A 25,423-nucleotide genomic window follows, 5' to 3' on the forward strand; every position below is an offset into this window, starting at 1 on the left:
TCTTGAAATTACGGAAAGTACACACAAATTTCGTCATATTCAATAACAAATTTATTTTCACTGCTAATCGATTGCATAAAATTCAAAATTACAATTCACACAACTTTGTTGCATAAGTACAAATGGTGGCTTCTCTTACAAACGTATGAGGTAATACAGCAAACCGGACAAATTTATGCTCTACGATTTGCATAATTAATAAAAAATTTACTTTATAATAAATCTAAGTACTGTTTAGATTATTGCAGCTTGTCGGTTTATGGACTTTTATTGTGGAAATGACATGGAGTTAGGTTTGGACGGGTTTTCGATCGGTTATGCCACCATTTGCAAATTATGTACAAGATTTTCTACGTTTCGGTTTGTACTTCAAAATGCATCCGCAAATTTCTCGAAATAATTATAAAGGAAAAAATAATGCTTTGACAGAGGACAAATTGTAGTAACTCGAAAGCACCAATGTTTAACGTTTCCATTTTTTGGCGATTCTTTGTAGTTTTTCCCATGGTTAAAGCATTACCTCTCGCTTTATTTGCGGAACTGCACGTTAATTAAACTTCGTAACGTTTGGCACATTGTTTAGAATTTAACACAATATCAAAGGTTAATAAAAAAAGAAACGTCATTTTAAAAAGTGCAAAATGGCAGCCTGAGAATGTCCCATTAATCCGAAACCACAGGAATAATGTCAATCTTCTGTATTGTTTTATGTCGAGTAAAGAGAACAAATTTGAGTTATTTCAATGGTGAGGACATAAAATTGGTGCAAACAGTTAAAGGGGTGCATTTGGACTTTCCACCAATCATTTGGCTGCCATCAAACTCTTTGGCAACTTCTTTCTGGCCACAGATTCTCGCCATCAAAGTAACTTAAATTTATTTCTTTTTACTCGGCGCCATACTTTACTCATAAAAGAACAAACAACGAATGACGTAACTCCTGTAGTTCACCACAGGACCCATAGACTTTTAGAACGTCCTTGTGTATACACACACACACACACACACACATTTATCTAATTTTTTCAAATATTTGATCTCGTTTGTGCTTGACACCGAGTCGGACACGATAGATTTCCTCATACAAAACTTTTATAAAAATTTGGGAAATAGTAATGAAATTTCCACTCGACCACATTTCTTTTTCCCGATAATTATTTCAACATAATACAAAAATATTTGGTCGTGGTGGATAAAAGTAAATTAACGCTCTGACTAAAAAAAGTAAGTACTTCCTTAAACATAATTGGGTCAGATATTTAAAGAGGAAGGTCAAAAGAACCTCCATCTCAGGACGTCGCATCCAACGTGCCGTAATGAATAATGTAGTAATCGTGGTAGTACATTAGTATACATAAAGGTTGGCCGATTATTAAGGAGATCCACACGGCTATGTTTCCGTACTGATTGTGCAGGTAGCGAGACACGAACATGGCAAACGGCACCTATTTCCAATGTAAATAAAATTTATTACATTATTACGATAAAGCAAAGCAAAATGTAGCAAATTTACATACTATCGAACTCCGAAACCAAACTCTTATCTAAATTAGATAAGAGTTTTCTATCGATTCTATTAGAGGTAGACGTTAAGCGCCTTCTCTTATCTAAATTATTAATTTAGATAAGAGAAGGCGCTTAACGTCTACCTCTAATAGAGTCGATAGATATACTGGTCCTTGCGCTATACTTGCGCTATACTCTCGAGTACAGTCAATGCCTCAGGTTGTGCGAGAGTCGCTGTTAAGCAAGAAGTTTGCTTATCTATTTGGTTAGTAGGTAATTTTCCTGTTTTCAAGTATTTTTTTAACTTTTTTCTACTGTTCTGACAAAAAATCTTATAAAAGCAATAAATGTAATTACGAATATCATATGTAAAGAAAGAAAAAGTATATTTGGTTTATAAAAAAAATTAATAACACGATGATTTTAAATTACAGATGAGGATGTGGATAAATCAAAAATAGTTATATTTTCAATTTAATTTATCCAGGTTTTAAAGAGATCTGTTTAAAACTGTTAAAACTAATATCTCAAATACCATAGTAGAGATAACAGACTTATCACACTGCTACTGGTAACAAAAATGACACTTCTATCATTTTAATGTTACCAATAATAGAATTGTGATAAGCCTCTGTTATCTCTACTATAGTATTTGAGATATTAGTTTCAACAATTTTGAAGACAAGAAGCTCTTTTATAATGTTTAAAACTGTTATATTATACGTAGAACATTATGTACTCGCAATATATCTGTAAAATAAGTAAATAAATTTGCATCTTACTGTTTTGTTTTATTACATATGTATGACAATATAATTAGGAAAATCATAGCTTATTCTCTGATTCATTTAATCTATATAAAGAAAAAGTTAAACTGTTTTTTAAATAATTTATTAACTTTAACACTACATAAAGTGTGATATACAATTTCACTTGATTTGGTATAGTGAGAAATAGTATTTGGGATGAAATAGTTTTGTATTTTTGACACGAGAACTTACATTTCTTATGACACTCGCATCGACTCTACATATTTTGGTAATTTATATCATATCAAAAGTAGAATATGAATGAAGATTACTACACCTGTTACTACCATAGGTTTAAAATATCACTATTATTACTACTACCATAGGTTTAAAATATCACTAACATGTCTTTTAGCCTCATCACTACCACTGTCATTATCTAATAATACTATCTGAACTCTTGCCATCCTACATTTACCTATTTTATTTGTCAACCTCTAACTCATCATCCTCTAATCATCTCTAAGTTATTCAACATATTTACACACACGTAATATGTTGTCTAAATAGTTGGAATTTCCTCTTTTTTCTCTAACAGTCTATATTTGTAATCCAAGAACTAAATCTACCGACTTTTAATCTCCCTCTCAAAGCCGTTCCTAACATTTTTGGCTCAACTTTAATCTCTCTCTATCTCATTAATAAACACAATATAAACTGTGAATAATAAATAACATAGCTCTTTTTTCACTACAATAATTTACCTAATATTAATAAATAAAAAAAGTTAGACTTAACCTCCAAAGCCACCCTAAATCTTAAATGTTTTTTTTTGTAATACTCTAAATTTATCCTATCTTAACACATGGTTTAACATTTCTATACATTTCCAGAATTTAATGTATTAATTCTCATCGTCCCCTTTTCTTCCCGATTCAGAGAGTTCTCGGGAATCCCCAAGATATCCCGTATTAATAATGTATATACAGGCTTAACTATAAATTATTTGGCTACCTTTTCTTGCCCTTAACAAAAACTCCCAAAAATATTTAAAAATCAACACAAATTGTAAACAAAAAACAGTCTAATCAATTTAAAGTCTAAAATCGTGAAAGTGATAGTTAATAGAAATATAAATATTAACGACATTTACGAATAAATAATGTTCAAAACCGGATTAAAATAGTATTTATAAGCAGTCCTTTAAAAAAGACAAAAATTCATAAGAATTTTGAATGTTTAAAGTCGACTCTCCCTACGATCCAGCCAAACTTAGGACTACGTTCAATCGAAGTGCTCAAAGTGGCAGAAATATTTATTAACCGGAATAGTACATTACAGCTATTGCAGCGCAAGGACCAGTATATCTATCGACTCTGCCTCTAACATCAAATTATTTTATGAAACTATGTCAATCTTATTGGATTATTTCTCACAATGAAGTGTAATAATATAAGTGACACGAGGCTTTCTTTACATCTAACTTCTAATCTAATAGTGAAAAAAGAGAGTTAAATAGATGTAAAGAAAGCCTCGCGTCATTTATTTTATACTTCATTGCAAGAAATGATTATTTTATTAATTACACGTACGAGATAGAAAGTGGCAAAATAAATGGTACTGTTCCGTAGGCATTACCAAATCCTGGAATTAAGTTAAGTTATTATAAATGCCTCCACCTCCTCTTAGCGAATAATAACCCGCATCTACATTACTTAATTTATGGCAACCCCGTCACGATTTCCCTAGCGGAAAAATTATGTCTGTTTTACGAACAATAATCAAAATAAATATGAATTTTAACACTTACTTGTCCCACCATTCCGGTAAAAGCCCAAACTCTGAACATTTTTAACGGAACACTGACTAAATACTGAAAAAAGGAAAAAAAATTAAGAGAGTTATCGTAAAAATAAATACTTTGCATAATAATTTTAGAACAAATAATTACAATCAGCTGTAAAATGGAATTGTGTATTTAGAATACCATAACTGCACATTACACAAAGGACCCGCATTGTATACAGGGTGTCCAAAAATGCCCATACATACAAAGGTGAAATGTAACTTTACTTACAAAACATTAAAGTGTCGGCATTAAGATTTGTATCAGTCAATTGACTGAGTAAGGAAATGGAACACATGGGTGATCTGCTAATGGGGTAACTTCTAGTAGGACTTCTTATGTGGAAACTGGATTCTGTTTAGGTGTTACACATGTGAAGAAAACCCAGAACACTGGTGGCCAGCTCATTGGGCAGGCACGAATCAATGACCAACTACCGGTGTTCAATGGTTTTATTTATTCGGCCACTGCTGGACTTGATTTGTGTCGACATACGGAGACTTTTATGACACCCTGTAGAGTCACTGATGTATTTTAAACAAACTTCAAAAACAAGAGTAGAAACCAAGGCTTCTGTTTGATCTCTTAATCTATTATAATACATGCCAAACCAAGTTTGTCGACAAACTCAAAGTCGATATCCAATCGCTATGCAGACTTTGGTAACCAGGCCTTTTGCTACTGATCATTTGTAACAAATTTGCATGGCTACAATACGAGAGCATTTGTTAATGAATTTACTTTATTATGTATTTGATAGTACGTCGAATGGAGTATCTGAAAAGTTACCACGCAGAAGAAAATTTGTAACAACATTAAAATTACATGTGCGGTAGTGCATACGAAACTAGGAAGTTGTCCATTCGGTATCATATAAAACTTATATTTATTGTATTGCACAACAGACCTGTAACTTTAATGCTATTACAAATTTCTTGGTGCACGGTAACTCTTCAGACATCCTGTGTATTTGGCTCTTAAGAGAAAATATATATATTTTTAAGGATATCTGATTACTTAATACAGGGCCTTCCAAAATGAATGCTATTATGTTAATTATTATTCAAGAAGTATGTGATGTACACCAGTCAATACAGTAACCGCCCAAGTTTCGTTTTCCATCTGCATTCAAATGTCTCATCATCTACTGCCACTAGGAAGCACCAAAAATGAAAATAGCATCTATGCAACAAAGAGTGATTCACATTTTGTGAATCACTCGTCGTCGTCGTCATGCTATGCAAGTAATCTACAAGAGCCATGGTTGCAGTGGAAGGAGGGATGACGGATATGTCGTAGCACGCATAGAAAGAATTTGGGTATTGGTCGGATGCATGCCACGTGACACGGGATGTACACATCGTGAAATTGGAAAACCGTCCAAGTCTCGCACTCGTCTATTACAATGTTTTAATGTACCTTACGACAGTCTCGGATAATAATTAGTGTAATTACAATAATTTGAAATGGTGGAACTCTTTTTGGAAGACCTGTATTGATAAATCTGATTCGCTTATTTAAAATAACACTAGTCATAACAGAAGAAAAACATGACATCCTCTCGTTCAAGAATGGTCGGTATATAAGTTTCGGTCATTACATATCAGAAAATACAGTGGCATAGTTTAGCGTCGTAATATAATTTTAAAAATAAACATACAAAAACAAATACGGGTCAACCACCAATTTTCTAACACTTTTACTTCCAAAGTCTTATCAAATGAATGATTTTGATAGACTGATTTAAGCCACTTAATAATTTGACAGTGTATCTCAAACCTCATATTGTATGTCCCCTATGGCCGTAAAGCATTACGGATTATAGAAACCTTAAATTAAGTCCGCATTAATTGCAAAGTGATGCTTACATCTGATACCACTGAAATGTTTTATAAACTGTAGCTGAAGTTAAATGTAAGAAAAATAGAAGGATTACCAACAACTGTAATGAAAACAACATATGGCACCACTGTACATTTTATTAAGATTTGTGTATGCCATCGTTCGGTTATAATAAAGCATTACACCTAATAGTTATGTTTTTGGTCATCTTGTATTCAAAAAGCCAACATTAAAAGAGAAGAATATTAGGGAAAATAAGGCATGCCATTCATTAATAATGAAAAAATAACCATCGATTAACCAAGAAACCCTTCCGTTAGACAGTTCTTTCCATCCATTCATTAGGAAACAAACCATCTTCCCAAGAGATTAATCTTTTCAATTCACAACAATTAAAATTTTTTCTTACTTACCAAGCATTTTTGACTTAATTTATATATTTTCTGAGGCGGAAGATAAATTCCACTTTTTTATTCAATTTTATAACTGAAAAGAAAACATCTCGCTTCTTTAGTTTTATATTAAATACTTATTTATTTATACTTATTTTAACAATAATTCTGTTAAAATAACTATAAATAGAATTCGAATTATCTCGGAATTAATCCTCAAAAATTTGACCCGACGCCAACTTTATTCATACGTTTTTGCACACAAACAACATTTAAAAAAAAAAAAAATCTACAAATTTTTGAACCTCTTGACCTCTTTTTCAAAATTGCTCTGTCTTAAGTTCAACCAGGTCTTAAATGGCATCACTTTTAGTATTTTTTCCCAAATTTTTATGCCCCTCGAGCACTAAGAGAGCCTTTTACTTGGGTCCCTTACAAGTTTGGTTAGTGCAACATTGACGGATTTGAAGAACTTACGAAAGATAACTCGACAAAAAATTGAATAATATACAAATCTTTACAACTAAATATAATGTATTATAGAATGCGCAGTTTTATAGACGATTTACATTCTGTTTTTTGAGAAATAAATTAAATTTAATAGAGTATTTTGTCAATAAAATGCAAATCAGTTCGATAGCTATAAGTGATATAGAACTGCCTTATATTTTATGTTACATCTAAGTTAAAAAATACATTCAATATTAAATATACGACCTATTGTATAGTTAAGTTAATGTACAGTACACATGTACAGAGACAGCCTGTAAGTAAATGACACCTCCCAAATGCTTGCACATGAATGACACAATATTAACTCAAAATATGTAGCCGTATTGGAGAAAGATCTTCCCATATGTTTGCCGATGGACAGAACTCTTTGGAGACAATGGAGCTCTTCGTCCTGCTGCCAAAAAGATCTCCAATTAGTAGGTCACCTGACACGAATCTCGTTGAATGCGCCTGAATCTGCTGAATCGTGCAGCGTGACGACATTCACAAAAGCCCACTTCTCGCAGAGAACTTTTAGACTGTTCGTGTGCCGAGCAGGCAGACATTTCACTGGACAAGGATAGCGGAACTTCTCGATTCCACATCTGACCAGCATTGTGATTTGAATATACACATACAACGTTTATATCATGTAAATACCGGGAAATAAAAGACAGTGTCTGAAAATAAGGATGGCTATTTACGTATTGGTTGTCTCTGTACACTAATTGAGTATAATAACGACAAAAACTGCGAATATTTATATAAAAATAAGTAATTATAAAGAAAAGATTATATAAAAATTTTGCTCCTGACCTCGTGAAAAAATGCAGAGACCATAAATACTATCATCTTAGCTCTATCTTTGGTGATACCTCTTCTGACCATCGGTTTATAAAGATGACGCACGCACCATCTATGAACGGGTATGTTCCAATTCTGCCAAAAATAGTGCACTGTTTCAGCATTCCTACAGAGAAATTGTTTGTACAGTAAACATACATATAATTGCTCATTTAACAAATATTGTGAAGTATTTTCTTACCACCAATCTCGATAAAACTGTCGATCCGCAAATCTAAGTATCTCGGCGACGGCATTAAGGCAAGAATGAAAATACCAATAGAAGAAAATCAACCAAATTAGATGATTAGGAACCTGAAATTTGTAAGTCCAGTTGAAAATCATCGAGTAGTGATAGAAATTTTCTTATGTTTATATTAAATTATATAATTTTGGTACTCTAATGCATTCCAAATTGATTTATTATGTTTTTTCTACAGGATAATCATAATTAAAGAGTAAGCATTTGGAGCTCTCTGTAGAAAGAACTATTGGACAAATTGCAACCAAATTTGGTACACACACTGTCACAAGTATGTAGTTTCAGTTTTCGGGAAAAAATGTCTTCAAATTAGACCAATGGGATGGAATTTGATGCTGTCATCCCGTTAATGTGCGCATTACATATGTTTTCTAACAAATTTTGGATATAAAAAGGAGTTACAAAACATTCTTTGTCATGTAAACAGTAATGGCATACACTTTGCCCAATCGTGTGCTACACGTTAAACACTTTGTTAGAAATAGAAAACATTACCAAGTTTGCACGTAATACACACACCGAAGAGATGGCGGGGCCAAATTTTACCCCGCTGACTGAATTTTAAGTAAAATTTTCTTCCCAAAAATCAAAACTATGCTTTGTTTGGTACATATATCCAATTTAGTTTACACACACTACTTTGTACCTAAAATTAATCCAAAATTAAAGTGCTTCCTATAAGCCGAACGTATCTCATACTATAAAAAATTCTATCACCAAAAATCCGACTTGAAATATACAACATGTTTAATATAACGGTGCATCTTATGAGATAAAAAATAAGGTGTATTATATAGGGTTTGCTATTACACGTGATTTCGAGCAGCCACAAGGGACTTGGATTCTATCCCGTGACATAACATACAGGATCTTTCAAAACAAATGCTACCATTTTAAACTCCTGTAATTATGTTAATTATTATCCGAGAAGTATGCAACATACACCAGTCGATAGAGTAACCTTACGAGTTTAGTCTACAGTCTGTATTCAAGCATGTCATGCAATGCCAGCAATCCACAGTAGCCATAGAATTGTGATGACAGATGTGCATGCAATAGTAAGAGTAGAAAGAATTTGAGTATTGGTCAGATGCGTGCCATGTAATGGATTGACATAAAACTTGGACCATTTTGTAATGTTTTAATGTACATTACAATGTTCTTGGATAATAATTAACATAATTACAGTAATTTAAAATGGTAGCATTCTTCTTGGAAGACCCTGTATTTACAGTGGATAATCAAATGAAAATAGAACTTGCAGAAAGTAGCTCAAAGAGCTCAGCAATGTCACCAAGTCCAATCCTTAGCACTGCTAAACTCTTTGCACTACTTCTAAAGAGTTCTAATTTCATTTGTTCACTTGGTATATAAATATATACCGTATCTAAATTACAATAATGTGCCACCTATTCTCAAAATATCGTAATTAATTACAACTTACCGATAACTTTAGAAGCCTCTCCAACATACGAGAATAATTCATTTCCTGTAAAATGTGGATTCGTAAGTGTAATGTTTATTATTTATTTATTTAATAAATAATTTACTGCACGATAAGCTGAAAGAACAAATTCACACCTTTAACGGCTTCCTCGAATTATTAATAGTCGGTATGATCCACTGTTGAACCAATCCGAGAATCAGTTGAACAAGAAATAACTGTAAAGTCACAAATATGCAACAGTCGACTTAAATAAATTTAACGGACAAGAAAGCTCATTGTATAAATTTTTATTCGATTAAAAATATCTACTTACCATCTCGAGTATTCTTTTGGCTAGAAATCTCTTGCGTATTCGAGCCGACCGTGGAAAATTTAGCTCGTAACACAACGTCGGCGCCAGCATAAAATAATATATGTCTAAAGAAAATATCTGCGTTAAAAAATTTATATTATTTAAGCAATCAAATAATATAAAACTAAAAGTACACATTATCTAACCAATAAGAATAATTTACTAAATGTGTATAGGATATTTTTAAATAACTTGTATAGTTAACCATTCAAATTTGTTTGCATACCATATTTACTCAAACGTAAGACTCTTCTATGTTTTAATCTCTCTGAAAATGGGTGCCTATTAGATTTGCGTAAAAGTCATAATTGGCAATGTCTAGTGCCGTGTGTCTTATTTCTCTGTTGCACGTACACCAATATTCGCAACGGAAAATATTTAAGAGGTCGCTTTAGTTTAATCTCGTTAGTCTATTATGGTAACGCATAGGTACTTGAACAAAAATTCCAGAAAAAGTCTTGTGACATTTTCAAAAGATGTCGCCTCCACTCAAGATGAAATCGGTCAAAGAGAAAGTTGCTCAACTAGTTTTTCTGTGTAAATTTCACTTGTAGGCCGAGGAATATAAACAATTTTGTCTTTGGGTATAAAAAAAAGAAGGAATTTTCAGAGCTTAGAGTTAAATGGCATTTAGTATGACTATATATGTGGGAAGACGTAAACATAGAATCCAGTGTTGATTAGCATAGTTTTAGTTTAATAAAACAGCATTAGTGTTGATTGGATTCAGAAGAGTCTAACATGGCAGCGAAGAAGTTTCACACTTTTATACTATGGAAAACAGCAATATATCACCTAACTTGTAATAAATACTAAATAACGTCTATTTGTTTGGTGTGTGTTATCGAATTGCCCATTTTTCAAAAATTTAAAAAAGTTCACATGCAAGCATGTAGAAACTAAATTAAATACAACTGAGACTAACAATAACTACCTTTATATCTATATTATGTCTTAGTTTAAGCTATTGGTATGTTAGTTCTTCACCTTCAATTCAAACTAAACAACATGACGACGTCTTACTTTCGTTTGATTAGTAAGTTAATTTGTTACAAAATACATTACTACAAGTTGCAGATAATTTATCTTTAACAGTTATACAAGTAATTTATTTTTTCTTTCAACACTTTCATCTTTTAATACCAGGCGGACTTGTAAATAGAGTGCCGCCGTATCGAATGCTAGAAAACGGCAAGACATTATCAGATATTACTTTTTCTTTATTATTACTAAAGCTAGATCATGTAAGTGATAATTTTTGTAAGTATTTACATGATTTAAGACTTTTGATTATGGCTAGACATCCTAGTCTTAATTATAAAACCTTAAAGTCCTTGCCCTAGTTGCATAAAATAAACACTTTCTACATTGCTGTTATACTTATCTGTTGATATATTTATCTTCTTGTTATTTTGACCTTATCTTAAGCTTATCAGTTACATTATAAATAAATTAATATTTAAAATACGACGCTATCACTGTATGTAAAATGTATTAAATTATCTAATTTATTATTGGCCTTGTTAAAAGTTAGTGTTTTTTAATCTTTTTCTCATCGTAGACCAAGTAATTATGTGCGACTATAAATTATGCTTGTTTATTAAGCTTAAATATGCTTATCTAGAGTTACTGTATGTAAAAAGTATGTACAGTACTGTAGATTACCATTTAAATGTCACCCAAAATCAACTGCACCATGGTTAGTAGAGTGAAATATTTTCAGACCGGCACCAGTAATTAGACCAACAGTTGAAAAACACCGGTATAAGCAACCATTACGGCTTGCTGGTATTATTATAATTGAAACTTGTGAAGGTGATTTCACTCATTCGGTATTTGCCGACTGACAAGGAATTGCCTTTTGTCAAAGTGTTTGTCGTGTGGCAAGCATGCATTCAAACACACGCATACGTGCTTGCCACACGATCCAATACTCATTATATCTTTCCATAAAAACCAATGCTCGGCATGATTATTTGCCAATCGTTGATTTGTTGTGAGAATTAAGAATGTTTGTTCAACATTCATCCCTTTTGATTCGGCACAATATAACACCACGGGTGGGAAGACGGCATATATCAAATATTTGATGAGTGAAGTCACGTAATCTAAGTTTTAGTAATTTTTATAAGTACAAAGTTTGATTCTGTACTTTGAAATTAATTTTTCTAGTATTTTACATACACTAAACTACACATATTAAATTAAAAATTTCTATAAATAAAGTTTCTTCACCTCTAAATGTTAAGTTATCGGGATAAGATACTTGATGATAATGTTTAGAATCTCCATTTGGCAAATCTAAAGGTCCTAAGCAACAAAAAAAAATTTATTTAATAACATTTAAAAGATAAATATGTATAAAAAAACTTATAAATATCTAACCTATAATTTAGAAAATTAAAATAATGTACAAAAAGATCATTTATAAAGTTAATAAAAATGATATTAATATATGTTTGCAAGTATTACATTTAATAATTGTGTACAGTTTAATAAAAACCATTGTATAATAAATCATAAATAAATGATCATTAAACAGTAAAAGTTTATTCTATTTTACGACTTTAATTGCTTTATATTAACAAACAATTTGAAGTAAAAGTGAAGTAAGTTTAAGCAGGAAACACTGACTTATCTCAAGATTTAAAAAAAAATTGCAAGAATTTTCCTCGTATTCTTTTTTTTTTGAAAACAATTTCCTTATTTTAAATTAATCATATTTATTTTATTAAATAATGAATAAAATCGTTACACTCGGCTCTCTTTTAATCGAACCCGTTGTCTTATTCTGTCTGTCGTCCGACTTTTTTGTTCTCTGCCCCAAAATTAACCGTACGACATGAAACTGACTTCATAAAAAACCAAAATAAGTTTCTTAAGCACTTACAGGAAACTATATTGTATAAATTATCTCGAGATAAAAGAAATGCAAGAATTTTCCTTGTATTATGTATTGTTTGTAAAGTTTCCTTGTGTTAAAGTTCAAATAATTATATTTATTTTAATAAATAATTAGTAAAATTATACTCAACTCTCTCTTTTAAACGATCCTCGTCGTCTTATTCTGTTTGTCGCGTGACTTTTCTGTTCTCTACACCAGAAGTTGACCATGTGATATGAAACCAATTTCATAAAAACAATACTGTTAAGTCCCAGTACCACAGAAGCACTAACTGTAGTGGTATAATATGTTAATTTGTTAATATATTGTCGGTAATTCAAAAGTTAAACTCTTACCCGGATGACAGTCGAGATTATATACGACCATCGGCGGACCCACCACGACGGCAACCAGGTTGAAAGTTACTAACGTCAGACAGACTTTTTCTGGTATTATTCCCTAACAAATGTATAAATGTTTATTCGTTTCCTCACAGGTTAAGATCAGATCACTAATAAAATCTCACCTTTAACGTAATGATTTCAATTAGAAAAGACAGAACTATATACAAATTCAAACCTGAAAAAAGAAAAATTTGATATTTTATAAGAAACTTTCTTAATTAAAGAATTCAAAATTAATTACTGAAGCATTAAATTAACACAATTCTTTAAATATTTACAGACAAAAATTATATTTAAAAGAAGAAAATAGTAAATGTATTATAATAAATCAAAATCAATATGTCAAAGAACATTGCTAGATGCCTGTATTTAACTTATCAATTGTTTTTCATTAACAATAACTCATTCATTCCTTCTATTAAATGAACAGATACATGACAATCTCCTTCTTTTGTATATAATACTTTTAGTCTATCCATCCCTGTCCAACTCAAAACAACACAACTTTCACCTTTACACTAGAGTAATTTTTATTTTAACACATACACCAAATGTTTTTTGGCATTATTCACAAAACACTCTTACACTTCTTATGCTTTTTGCATGCCATATTCAGAATTTTATACCTTTTTAGCCAACGAACAAATATTTTTAAGTTATCATGGCATTCACTTCCATTTTCAGTTCTTTCTGCTGTGCGGATCTTTTTTCATAATCACTACGGGTTCAGCCAGGCCTGTAATAAAGGCAGCCCGGTCACGAAAGATGGAGACAAACATATCGGAGATGAACCACTCAAAAAATTTCCGAGATTGCTTATCCAGATTAGATTCCAGATCCCAGAAATGGTAGCCGACATCTTAACCAAAATCGCATGCAAAAATTTATTTTTATGCCTGTTTAATCTATAGTTTTAATACTGTATTCTTTGGCTTTTTGGACATTAGAATTTCGTCGGGACGAATTTGCACGCAAGCTAAATAAGCTGCAGTTTATGGCCTCACATTGCGAGTCTACGCCTTCGGGCCTTGCATTTTTGTGTGTCATTATTTGATGGAGAGAAGGGCCTGCTTTATGTTATAACTTAGAGCCACGAGTCTAAGTCCCACTTTGATTTCTTTACACATTTTTAGGAACAGGCTCTACCTTAGGAACACACTTGTTTAATTACACTCCTAGAAATTCATTTGAAAAATTTAAAAATTTGATTGATAAGTAAAGACTTACCTAATAAAATAAGTACAGATGGTGAACTCGTGGGCTTTTCCATAAAAACTGTAACCCACGAAACCGGATCCACTAAGATACCATACCTAATAAAAAAAAGTTGTGTGAATTTCATTTTATCGATAAAATTGGCTAATTAAATAAAAATATTCCACCAAAACTACCATCTAAGAAACAATATAATTAAATTCTATTAAATTGGCATGCTGACCATCTTAAAGCTCTTCGTGGAAAGCGAGTTTTGTCAAATGTCATCACACTGCACAATCCCTTAGACTCTGGCTGTGTTTGATGAGTTCGTGTTGGGTATGACTGGCTAGTGGAAACTTAAGACACCTTGCACTGTTGGCCAACTATGAGTCTTTTTGGTAGTGTGACGAGGAGCTCCATTGTCTGTGAACAATGTAGATGTTTGTCTATTGGCCCACTGGAGAATATCGGAAGACTATTCTTCTCCAATATGGCTATATATATTTTGGAGTTAATATTGTGTCATTCATTTGCTGACATTTGGCATGTCCTTTTACTTATGAGTTGTCTCTGTATATAATATATACAGGCCGCCTGAAAAAAGAACTAATAGATTACAGAAACTCATTTATTTCGGGAACATAGAAACAGCCATACAGTTTGGCCAATTAGTTAGCAAACTCGAAATGATTTCTCATCATTAAGAAGTTGACACGTGCACCATGTGTTACTCTCACAATATGGAGACTACATTCAATCTATCTCCAAATTAATTATTATTGCCAAATTATAGCCCAATGATATACTGCAGTTGAAATAGTGTTATTACAATGTATCGGGTTTAGTGGGATGTTTATATTTATATCCAGATGTTATGTAATGCATCTCGAGTGACAGCTTTGACTACCTTTATTACTTAATCTTTTAATGTTTTGACATCTGTAACACGTGCTAGATAAACCGGATCTTTCGCATAAACACATAAGAAAAATTCCAAAGGAGTTATGTACGAGAATTGACCCGAATTCGAATTAGGCCATCTTGCCCCCGTACATTCATTAGGAAAAACCTCTTCCGAAGTTCTACATATATGTATATTATATAATGAGGTCTACACATGTTTGAGTTCGAAAGTCATGTGATTTGAGGATAAATTAATTAGCAATGTAATGTAATATATATACACGCATTGAATAATTCATAGATAATGAAGAGGATATCTCTAATATTAATGAGGAAAATCTGTAAGCATTCATAAGCACTTTACAGAGTTACTATACGCGAATAGCATTTATTTGTTTGATTTACATTTAATGTAAGAAGAGCATTGTGTTCTATATTATGTTAAATGTAGGTTACCACTTGCAAATAAACAATGTTATATTTAAAATTGTATTATGTCAAAATTGTAGCAACCTGCAATTTGAAGGCTATTTAAAAGTCAGGATGATAAGTACACTTAAAATTCATAAAATAAAAAAATATATAAAAATAAATTAAAAGTGTCTTCACATCTTATCCCTTTCTGCACCTCAAAAAGGGTGGCAAGAACACTTTCTTCACTTTTCCGGAGTTCGAAAAGAAGGTTAAGGAAACCGTTAGGTGGTCCGATAATTTTCAATTATAATGGAATATAAAACTGAAGTAATAACAAAAGTTTAAAATGAATAATTTTGTTGAATTATGGTAAAAATCTCTATTTTGAAAAAAAAATATATTCAAGTTTAAAAGACACAGTATTAGCTCAAAGTTAAAATCGTGTGGTACTCTCTGGTTACGAGACATTATTTAAACATAGCTCTCATATTATTAATTATTATAAAATGGAAAAAAAAGGGTAAATTTTGAGACTAAAGACAAGTTTTTAAAAATTGTAAATACCAATAATGAGTAAAATTTTCATTAAATCTGACCCACTCCAGATATTATATGTGATTCTCCTCCATCTCTCAACCTTCTTGTTTCTGTACTCTGAAATTTATTAGCTTCAATGTCCTTTATAAGCAAATTCCTGTGTCAAATTTTGTTTCTTAATCTTCACCCCATCTTGTGGAATATTCACAATATCACCTCCATCACAGTCGAACAATATTTCAGCTGTGATTAAATAGTGCTGCAAACTTCTTATCATAAACTTTGTTCCATTGCAAAGGCCTTTTTTTTTTGGACACAGATTTTTTAGGAGCATTACGACTACTATTGTTTTCAATATTAGCTGATGCAGAAGCATGCCTGATACCGCAATTGTATTTAAACTCTGGTGGATAGTTCATACTCCTTTTAATAAGACTACAACCAGATTTGGCAGTGAACATGAGACATCAAGGTACAACACATACATGTTTTTCCAGATCCTCCAGGTCCATCAAGGAAAAAACATTTTTCACAATTGTCTTCAATCTGAATTGCAGTTTTTACTTTCTCAAAAGTCATTCTTTGATTGGCATTCAATGTTTTTATCAATCTATCTGCCTCAATTTCTCACTTTCCTCATTGAAAAGATGCCAAGCCCTCATAATAGTAGGCATTGGTAAGTTGAAATCTCAACACATCTTTCTACAGTCCAGAAGCATTTCATTAATTTTTGTTAAGGCCAAATTGTAATTGTTTTCAGGCATATTTGTGTTAGGAAAATCTAAAATCATGTCATCTTTAAACTCCTCCCATAAAGCAAGAGTGTTTGCCGGAGCACGATACAATAGTACATAAGAAAATGTTCGACGCATTTATTGTGGCATTTGAAAAATAACTGCTTCTTCTAGGCATCTTTGCCATTCACTGTCAGAGTCCAAAAGACCATGTTCACTTGCAGATTGTTGAAATGTTGGAAAGAGTATTCCATTAAGAGTTCATAGATCCTCAAAACACTTAACTCCTTTAACATGAAGTAATAGAAGTCTAAGATAAAATCGTTCCTTTTCATTCAAGCCGACTGTATACATTCCAATACGAGATCTGCATCCTATATTGGACAGTGTCTTATATATAACCTATATACTGTATATACACAGAGGAGCGGCACAAAAGTCAGACCCCTACATCTAAGTAATAATGGATAGGGGTCCAATAAGAGCTGCAATAAGAGTCTAGAAGAGCTGCAGTTTGGCCATCATGGTTATTTAAATATTCTTAAATTTTTATTTGCATGCCTTATTATTTAAACAAAACATTTTCAGTTTATTCTCTCTAAAAATCGAATAAAATGAAAAAGTCAAAGTTAAACGTTACCGTGAGAACTATTCAGCTAACCAAGTATATAAAATATTTATCCTGTAAAATAATTTTCCTAAATTTTTAATCACAATTGTTAAAATTGATATACTGTACTGAAAGATAGCAACAGATCTTACTTGATAATGTTTTCAAGGGCAACTCTTGTATTCGACAAAACCTGAAAATGTAAAAATGTTTGCATTTTAATTACATAAAAATGAGCAAACTTGAATCTAGATAAGATCATAATCAACTTTTAAAAATGAAAATGTTTTTACCCTTACGTGTGATGCCAACCCCCTCAAAATTGCGTAAGTTAAAGTATTTCAAATGTGTCAGAAAATAAAACTTTAACTTATTTAAAATATAATAATGCCAAATATATACATAAACTTAGATTATAAGTGTTAAGAATCACAAGCAAGTGTTGCACAGAAACTCAAGCATTTTCAATATTTTTTACGAAAATACCGAAGCCAACCACTGCCGTATTCTATCGGGCTAACAATGGCTATAATATTAATAAATAACCAAATAATTTGACTCTAGAGGGAGACTTTATGTATTGGGTTTAGTAGAGTTGTTTGTTTATATTTACAAAAATGTCATCATTAGAAACTATAGTGGAAGAAGAACTGAAAATAGAGTTTTGTACAACACTTACTTTCAATTTTTAACACCAGTAAACTGAGTTTATGTATTGCATTATCTTGGTGTACACGAAACCAATTTTTGTAAATAATAATAAATATTTAGACGTTATCTTCTTTATTACTTTCTAATTATTTGTTATCTGATATACAGGAAGACAATTGCTATCATTAAATAAATTGTTATAAGTTAAACATGTCTATTAGTTTCCATATGATTTTATAAACTTCCGTTTAATTTTTGTTAAAATTAGATTGATCTAGTCCAAAGCAGGACTCAAACCTACAAATCCACTTGATATTGGACATGTTATCAGTTACGCTACCTGGACCTCCATCCAATCTGTGCTTCCAAAACTGTTAATAGTTCCGGATAGAGGTACGAGTAGTGTAAGATTGATCTAGTTTTTTGAAAAGTAATTGGTAATTTTTAAGATAATATACAAAGTGATAAAATATAATAAAATGGTAGATTCAATTACTGCTATGTAAATTTATTAACCGATACATTTAACATTTACAGAACGTCTTAAAAAATTAAATAATAGATTGTGCGCCATAATGTTTTGTATATCTAGTAACCCAACATAAGAGAGATGTAATGCATGAAAATGTATTTATCTCTGACTAAACAGCATAAAATTGCCTATTGAAAAATGACTATGTCAGTCCACGGATCACCTGGCACATATGTAAGCCATACTTTGAGAATCACTGTTCTGGAACATCATTATGAACCTTAAAGTATTATGCCTGTAAAAATGCTTTAGAATTTACATTTAATATAGATTCTAGAATATCATTACAAGCATTTTACATATCTAGGCTGGTTTAGTTTACAATTTGCTATACTGCCTGCATATATCTTATAAATACACGTATAGGCCACTTAACGACAGGGATATCTTCCAAGAAATACATTGTTAAGCAATCATCATACGGTGTTCTCGAACAAATCTAAATAGTTAATCTACTACTCGTATACTCTACACATTTATTACAATATTAAGTAATTATGTATCCAAACATATAAAATGTAGAAAAGTTATAGAGTATTTCTATAACTTTGTGCATGAAATAAAGTGTAGCAGCCATCACTGTATGCCGCAAAATGTATCCCTCCGTATTACTGTCTCATTATAGAAGCAATAGTAGTGTCTTAATAAAAATGTAAACTTTCCTTCATTATTATAAATTTAGTCCCCAAGACAACTGTTAAGAAAGAGTACAAACTATTTCTTATGAAAGCATGCATAGTTATAGAAAATGCACAATAGAGGCATCTACAAATTGTTTGGCTCCATTATAAACTTACAGATCCTCTGTTGTATATATGCTCCATCATTAAGTGGCATATATCTGTAAATAGTTTTTTACATTCAAAAAATTATATCTATATAATAAAAATTGTCAGCAATACTTGAAGAAAGTTTTCTTTAATTATAGAAAGGATAACTGTAAAGTAAACAAGCCTGAAATCGCATATTAATCGAATTTTAATGCCGAATTCATCAATCAATATTAGTAATAACGTCATTAATGTGTAACAACATTAAATTTAATTACAATGCCGAATGTAATTTTTACATTTGGCATTGCATACGAGGCCACATCCCGCATTTCCACTCCGTGATAGACGGTATTACTGCCCGCTCGCAGATGTCCGTTTTTGGAGACTTCTTTGCCAATTGCGTAATCTCCCATGGAATCTGGACTGCATTTTCCCAGATTTGGGGCTTCTAGGTGGACATTCCGGCATTTAATGTAGGAGAAACTGCAATATCGTATATAAAATTTTATTTTTATCAAAACTTTACTTAAACCTTTTCGACCGTACAATAATGTTTTGGACATTGTGTACTTTTAATTACTAATATTTTCAGTCAGATTAACCAATTAGACCAGTTAATCTGATAAAAAAAACACTTCAGGAGTCATTATATAATGTATAATTTGCTCTTGTCCAGTTTGATGATAATTTAATAATTTGAATGAAATTAATTTAGAGGAGTATTCTGGAAAAAAGATCAATCTGAAATGAGACACAAACTTGCAACTACTGCTTAACTTGGGCAATTAATTTAAAATATATAACCATACTACAGTCGACCCCCCCCTATAACACTGTTGATTATTCCGTTTTATATGAATTCCATGTTGTACGAGTCACTTAGATTTTAAAAATACATGAGCAGGGCACAGAACGGCACACGTATTTGTAAAATCTAAGTGACTCGTACAACATGGAATTCATATAAAACGGAATAATCAACAGTGTTATGGGGGAGGTTGACTGTAATCTATTCTTCCAGAATACTCTAAATTAATTAAGTTCTAATTAATTGTATTTGTTAAATTCAATATAAGATGACGACTTTATCATCTACCTTTAGTCTAAATTACTTTATATCTGTATACTTAATTAGCCAAGTTATGGCATAATGAATTCGTCATTATCATTTGATTAATATATAAAGGATATTAAGACATCAATATCTCAATTTTTTTAACATTTAAATAATAATAATGCTCAATACTTAGTCTATATTTCCATACTTACCAATAATATTATGCATAAATTTAATAATCCTCTATAATTTGTATATCCACTTGACGAACTAAGAAGGGAATCTTGAGGACTGTGACAACTGAAATACATAAATGATCATTTTTAAAATTTTTAAATTTTAATTCCATTAAAATTGCATTCTGAATTTATTAACCGAATTTAATTAATTAACATCAAAAATACATGTGGCTTATGCACAAGAGCAACTAATACATAAAAAACTTGATTACTAGTAAATGTTACGACTACAATATAAAAGAAAAATGCAATAAAATTTACTAATTTACTACATTTTTATTTTCGTAGAATTTATTACCATAAGTTATAACACACAACGATTAACCCTAGTACAAAGCACGCCTTCGCTTCACTCGCTTTGCTTTGTATAAATCTTTATTTCCGAAGACGGCCTCGGCTCCGCAGAGCACCACCGAGGTCGAGAGCAGAATGTTTACGAGCATAATACACGTAAAACAGGTTACATAACAAGAATATGTTAGATTACAGCTGTGTAAGTTTTAGAATTCGGTTAATGTACTTGGCAAATTATTGACTGCAGAATAGCCAAATACTTACATAAAATAACTTGCATAGGAGTTGATTACATAAATACATGGTAACATACATCCGGTATTATTAACAAATGAACATAGGATAATATAATACAAAATATTATATCAATGATAAACACACATGAAGATATTACAAATATAAAGGAATGAACACACATGAATTAATGTAATGTAAGAACATAATAGCAAATAATAACAATGCTATAAATACATAAACAAATACATAGATGAGATTCTTGGTATGAGTCTCTAATACAGATGCAAATACACGATTACCAAGCATTGTATCATATCTCTCTTATATCAGTTTTCGCAATATCCCAGTCTATTGCGTTAACTGTTTCTTGTTAAAAGCTATGTAACAGTAGTACAGTACTCAAAAGAGTATGGATTAACATTATTACCATACAATATGTTACCAACAATACCAGCACATGATATTGTTAACAAACTAAGAGAACATGTAATGTAATAGTACACTATGAAACTCAATGTGGGTGCGACAAACGTTATAATGCATTGAACTACATGGAAACGAGTTATCATGACACTGAAAATGCAGTTAACACATGTAATGTTCATGTTATTATGTGTGCATTAAATAAACAAAGCAGTACAAAATTTCATGCATGGTTCAAGAAAACATCAGTTTATATAATTTATATAGTTGTTTGCAAGGCCAAAAACTGTTTTGTAGCATTTAAAGAACTAGTTTATATTTGCTACAAAACAGTGTTTGTCTTTGACAAATATGTCAAAGACTGTTATATAGTTGTTTGCAAGGCCAAAAACTGTTTTGTAGCATTTAAGGAACTAGTTTATACAGTGGTACTTCGGTATACATCTGCTTTCGAATACATCCAATTTGGAATACATCCTGTTTGGACGAAACAAATTTTCCTCGGTAAACGACTTTGTTCAGTATACGACTTAATTCAATTATACGCGTCATCTACGAACAAGTAGCACTATCGGTGTACTAGACCAAACTAGACGTTCGCAGTACAACGGTTTATAACTTGGTTAAATTTCTTCTGGTTTTAATTTGTATGTAAAATTTTATTATTTTTATGAGTCATGAATCGCAAAAAGGCAAATGAAAAGCGACATAAAACTATAAAAATGACTAGAATCACAATGGAACTGAAAAAAGAGATTGTTGAGAAATATGAAGGTGGCATGCGTGTTCGAGATTTTAACTGTTGCATATTGTATTCCGAGAACGATGATATGGACAATCGTGAAAAATAAAGACATTATTAAATCTGCTAATGTTGAGAAAGGGGTTAAATCAATTTCTAAACAGAGATCAGAGATGTTAGATCATGTCGAGAAATTGCTTTTGCTTCGGATAACTGAAAAACGTGTGCTGGTGACAGCGTATCGGAAGCAATTATTTGCGAGAAAGCTAAAAAGATACATGCTGATCTCGTGAAAAATCAAGCAGGAACTAGCCAGGAAAGCAAGGTGTTTAAAGCAAGCCATTTTTTTTTTACATGAGAACGGATTAATCATTTTTACATTACTTCTTATGGGAAAGGTTGGTTTGGTATACGTCCAATTCGATATAAGTCTATACATCGGGAACAGATTAAGGTTGTATACCAAGATTCCACTGTACTAGTTAGTACCAAGCACAGCAAGATTTACAGAAGTAAAGTTATTTGTGATGTTGTTCCTTTTGGCTTTTATTCTGCAGACTTTTGTATAGACTATAGTCAGTTTTAGGTAGTCAATAAACTATTAACACACTCACAATAAACCTTTAAATCCAGAATATCTAACCTTATTTAATGCTGACTTTTTTGGCCATCTTTAAGCCCATTCTAGAACCATGAAAATTCTGAACAGAAAGGAATAAAAGCAGAGAACTTAGGTAAAGTTACATTTAAAAATTATGGAACATTATATGATTGGTTGCATTTAAAACCATCATAACTTTCTTTAGACTTAAAATTAAACCTTTTTAAAATTGATCTGTAGCCAATTAAAACACCACCATCAAAAATTATAAATGAAATAACCTAACAATAAAATATACCACACAGTATAACAAAATATCAAGAGGAAAGCTGTAAGAAATCACTCATGTCGGGGAATTTCATACCACGATCTCCAAGTATGAGAGATAGTTCCCAAGTCCTTATAGTTTATAGATCCGCCTTTAAGGGATGTTTTATATCAATGGTATTCAAACATTTTAACAGTGCGACCCCAAGGTAATTTTCCGCAACCCCATTTGGGGTCACGACCCATAGATTGAATACCACTGTTTTATATATTTCCGGTTCCTCCAAGGAGATTTTTTTACCCATTTTCACACCCTTCCTGTTTTATACAATGATTTAGCAAACCCCTCCCCTTTAATAACATATACAATATTTCATGGACTCTCTTTAAGACTGAAGAAATGATTTAAAAACTTCTGTAAATATTTTCTATCTGACAGTTTATCCACATTAATAAGTATGCTTATAAGACCATATGTATGCCACTAATACTACTAAGCAAAATCCACATATACAATGCCTCCATTCCCTCTCCTTCACTGTGTATAATGCAATCCTCCACCTTCTTAAACCGCACATGTAATTAAAGGACAGTCTCTTAAGAATAACTACAATTTAATTTACATTTCGTAGATCCAACCTGTCTCTGCAATTATAGTAAAGCATGCTATAATCTTTTCAGTATATGCACAGACGTATGCCTTTACTCATAATTTTTTGAAACTGGGTGCATTTATTATGTAACTACAGTTTAAACAAATTAAAATTTTGGATTATATAAAATCTATTTATTTCTGCTTATTCAACAGAAGCTACAAAAATTTCAAATAGGTCTTCAAATTACATTGTTTACATGTTATAATTATCATATTGCATATGGTTTTTTTTGTTGGAAAAATTAGCTTCACATTCAATAAAAATAAGTGGTAGTTACTTAACATAAATAATAAATTTAATTTATTTAAATTTCATGAAATATAAATTCGGCATTTTATATTTTAGCTTTCAGAATATTTTGTTATATAAAACCTAATTTCTCTAATCTTTTCCGTAATGATTTACGGCGACAGAATTTATCTTTCGTATATGATTATATAATATCAATTTTCATTGTTTCTATAGAGAACATCATCCACAAGATATTAAAAATATAGGAAGTTTATCTAAATTACTATTTAGTTTAATTTACTTTCAACTCAACTGTAGCATACGTTTTGATGTTATTTCTTTATCAGTAGAAGTTTCAGCAGTGTATTTTGGTTTTTTATTTTAATTTATATAAAAAATAATAGTATAATTAAGGAAAACAAATAGTAACTGAACAACAATGTATATTTTTATTTTTATTTTAACAAGTTTAAGAGGTACAAATGAAGCTCTAAGACTTTATCAGAGCCGTAGACTCCGTCCACAGAAGAAAAAAAAATCAAGGAACCGACGGACCACGCGCAACTCTTGCAAGATGCCCCCGAAAGCGGCCCATCCGGAATTTTGAAGACCCTCAAAAGCAGGGTAAAGTTTAAAAGTAAAAAATCTGGAACTATTTCTCAAAACAATGCTAAAAATCAACCATTTTCCACTTTACGAGAAATGGCTAAAGCTTATAAAACACAAGAAACACCAACTACTTCCAGAGTGTATCTATATGCTATATACATATACTGTATACACTACATTATTATATCTCGAGAAGGGTCACATGTATACCATCAGTTTAAATGATTTTTTCCTCTGATAAGGTACCAACCTTCATTCAGAGTTGCATTTGTGCCAGCTGAGAAGGTGGAGAAGGAACATGCTTCAAATTTCTCATTTTGTTTATGATAAAAGCAACTATTTACAAGACTTTTATAGATTATAATTGAAAACTTTCCTCCAGAAATATAATTAATTGATTTATATGCAAACTTATCACAACTAATTGACCTTATCTAATCAATTTGTGAAAGCAATTGGACAAATTTAGATTTCAAGAAATATTCTTACGGTTGATCCGGTTGATTTTCCCTTTGTTTCTTTTCTCTTTCGGCCATTTCTTCCATTTTAGTAACGCTCTGAGTCCTCCTCAGGCGAACGTCCCTCGTATTCTTCATAGTCACGTTGTCTGACAGTCAACCTTGACAATTGCGGGAAACTGTCACACACTCCGCACGCTCATGGTCAAACTTCATTAACAGGTGGCGCCAGCGGCTAT

General features: G+C 31.5%; 1 protein-coding gene across 1 annotated transcript; it reads right to left on the reverse strand.

Moving 5' to 3' along the window:
- Nucleotides 1-28: 28 nt before the first annotated feature.
- LOC111631623 (diacylglycerol O-acyltransferase 1-like) lies at nt 29-25,423 on the reverse strand. Its single transcript, XM_023375909.1, has 15 exons — nt 25,216-25,423; nt 20,640-20,727; nt 17,567-17,607; nt 14,247-14,332; nt 13,142-13,194; nt 12,972-13,074; nt 12,767-12,907; nt 11,967-12,041; nt 9,693-9,796; nt 9,514-9,594; nt 9,377-9,421; nt 7,873-7,985; nt 7,644-7,797; nt 4,066-4,128; nt 29-1,445 (listed from the first exon to the last, which is right to left on the reverse strand). The coding sequence occupies exons 1-15, from the start codon at nt 25,320-25,322 to the stop codon at nt 1,290-1,292; spliced, it is 1,410 nt and encodes a 469-aa protein (XP_023231677.1). The 5' UTR covers nt 25,323-25,423; the 3' UTR covers nt 29-1,289.

This window comes from Centruroides sculpturatus, unplaced genomic scaffold (assembly GCF_000671375.1).
Source record: "Centruroides sculpturatus isolate CEXI.00-Female unplaced genomic scaffold, Cexi_2.0 scaffold719, whole genome shotgun sequence".
Taxonomy (NCBI): Eukaryota; Metazoa; Arthropoda; class Arachnida; order Scorpiones; family Buthidae; genus Centruroides; species Centruroides sculpturatus.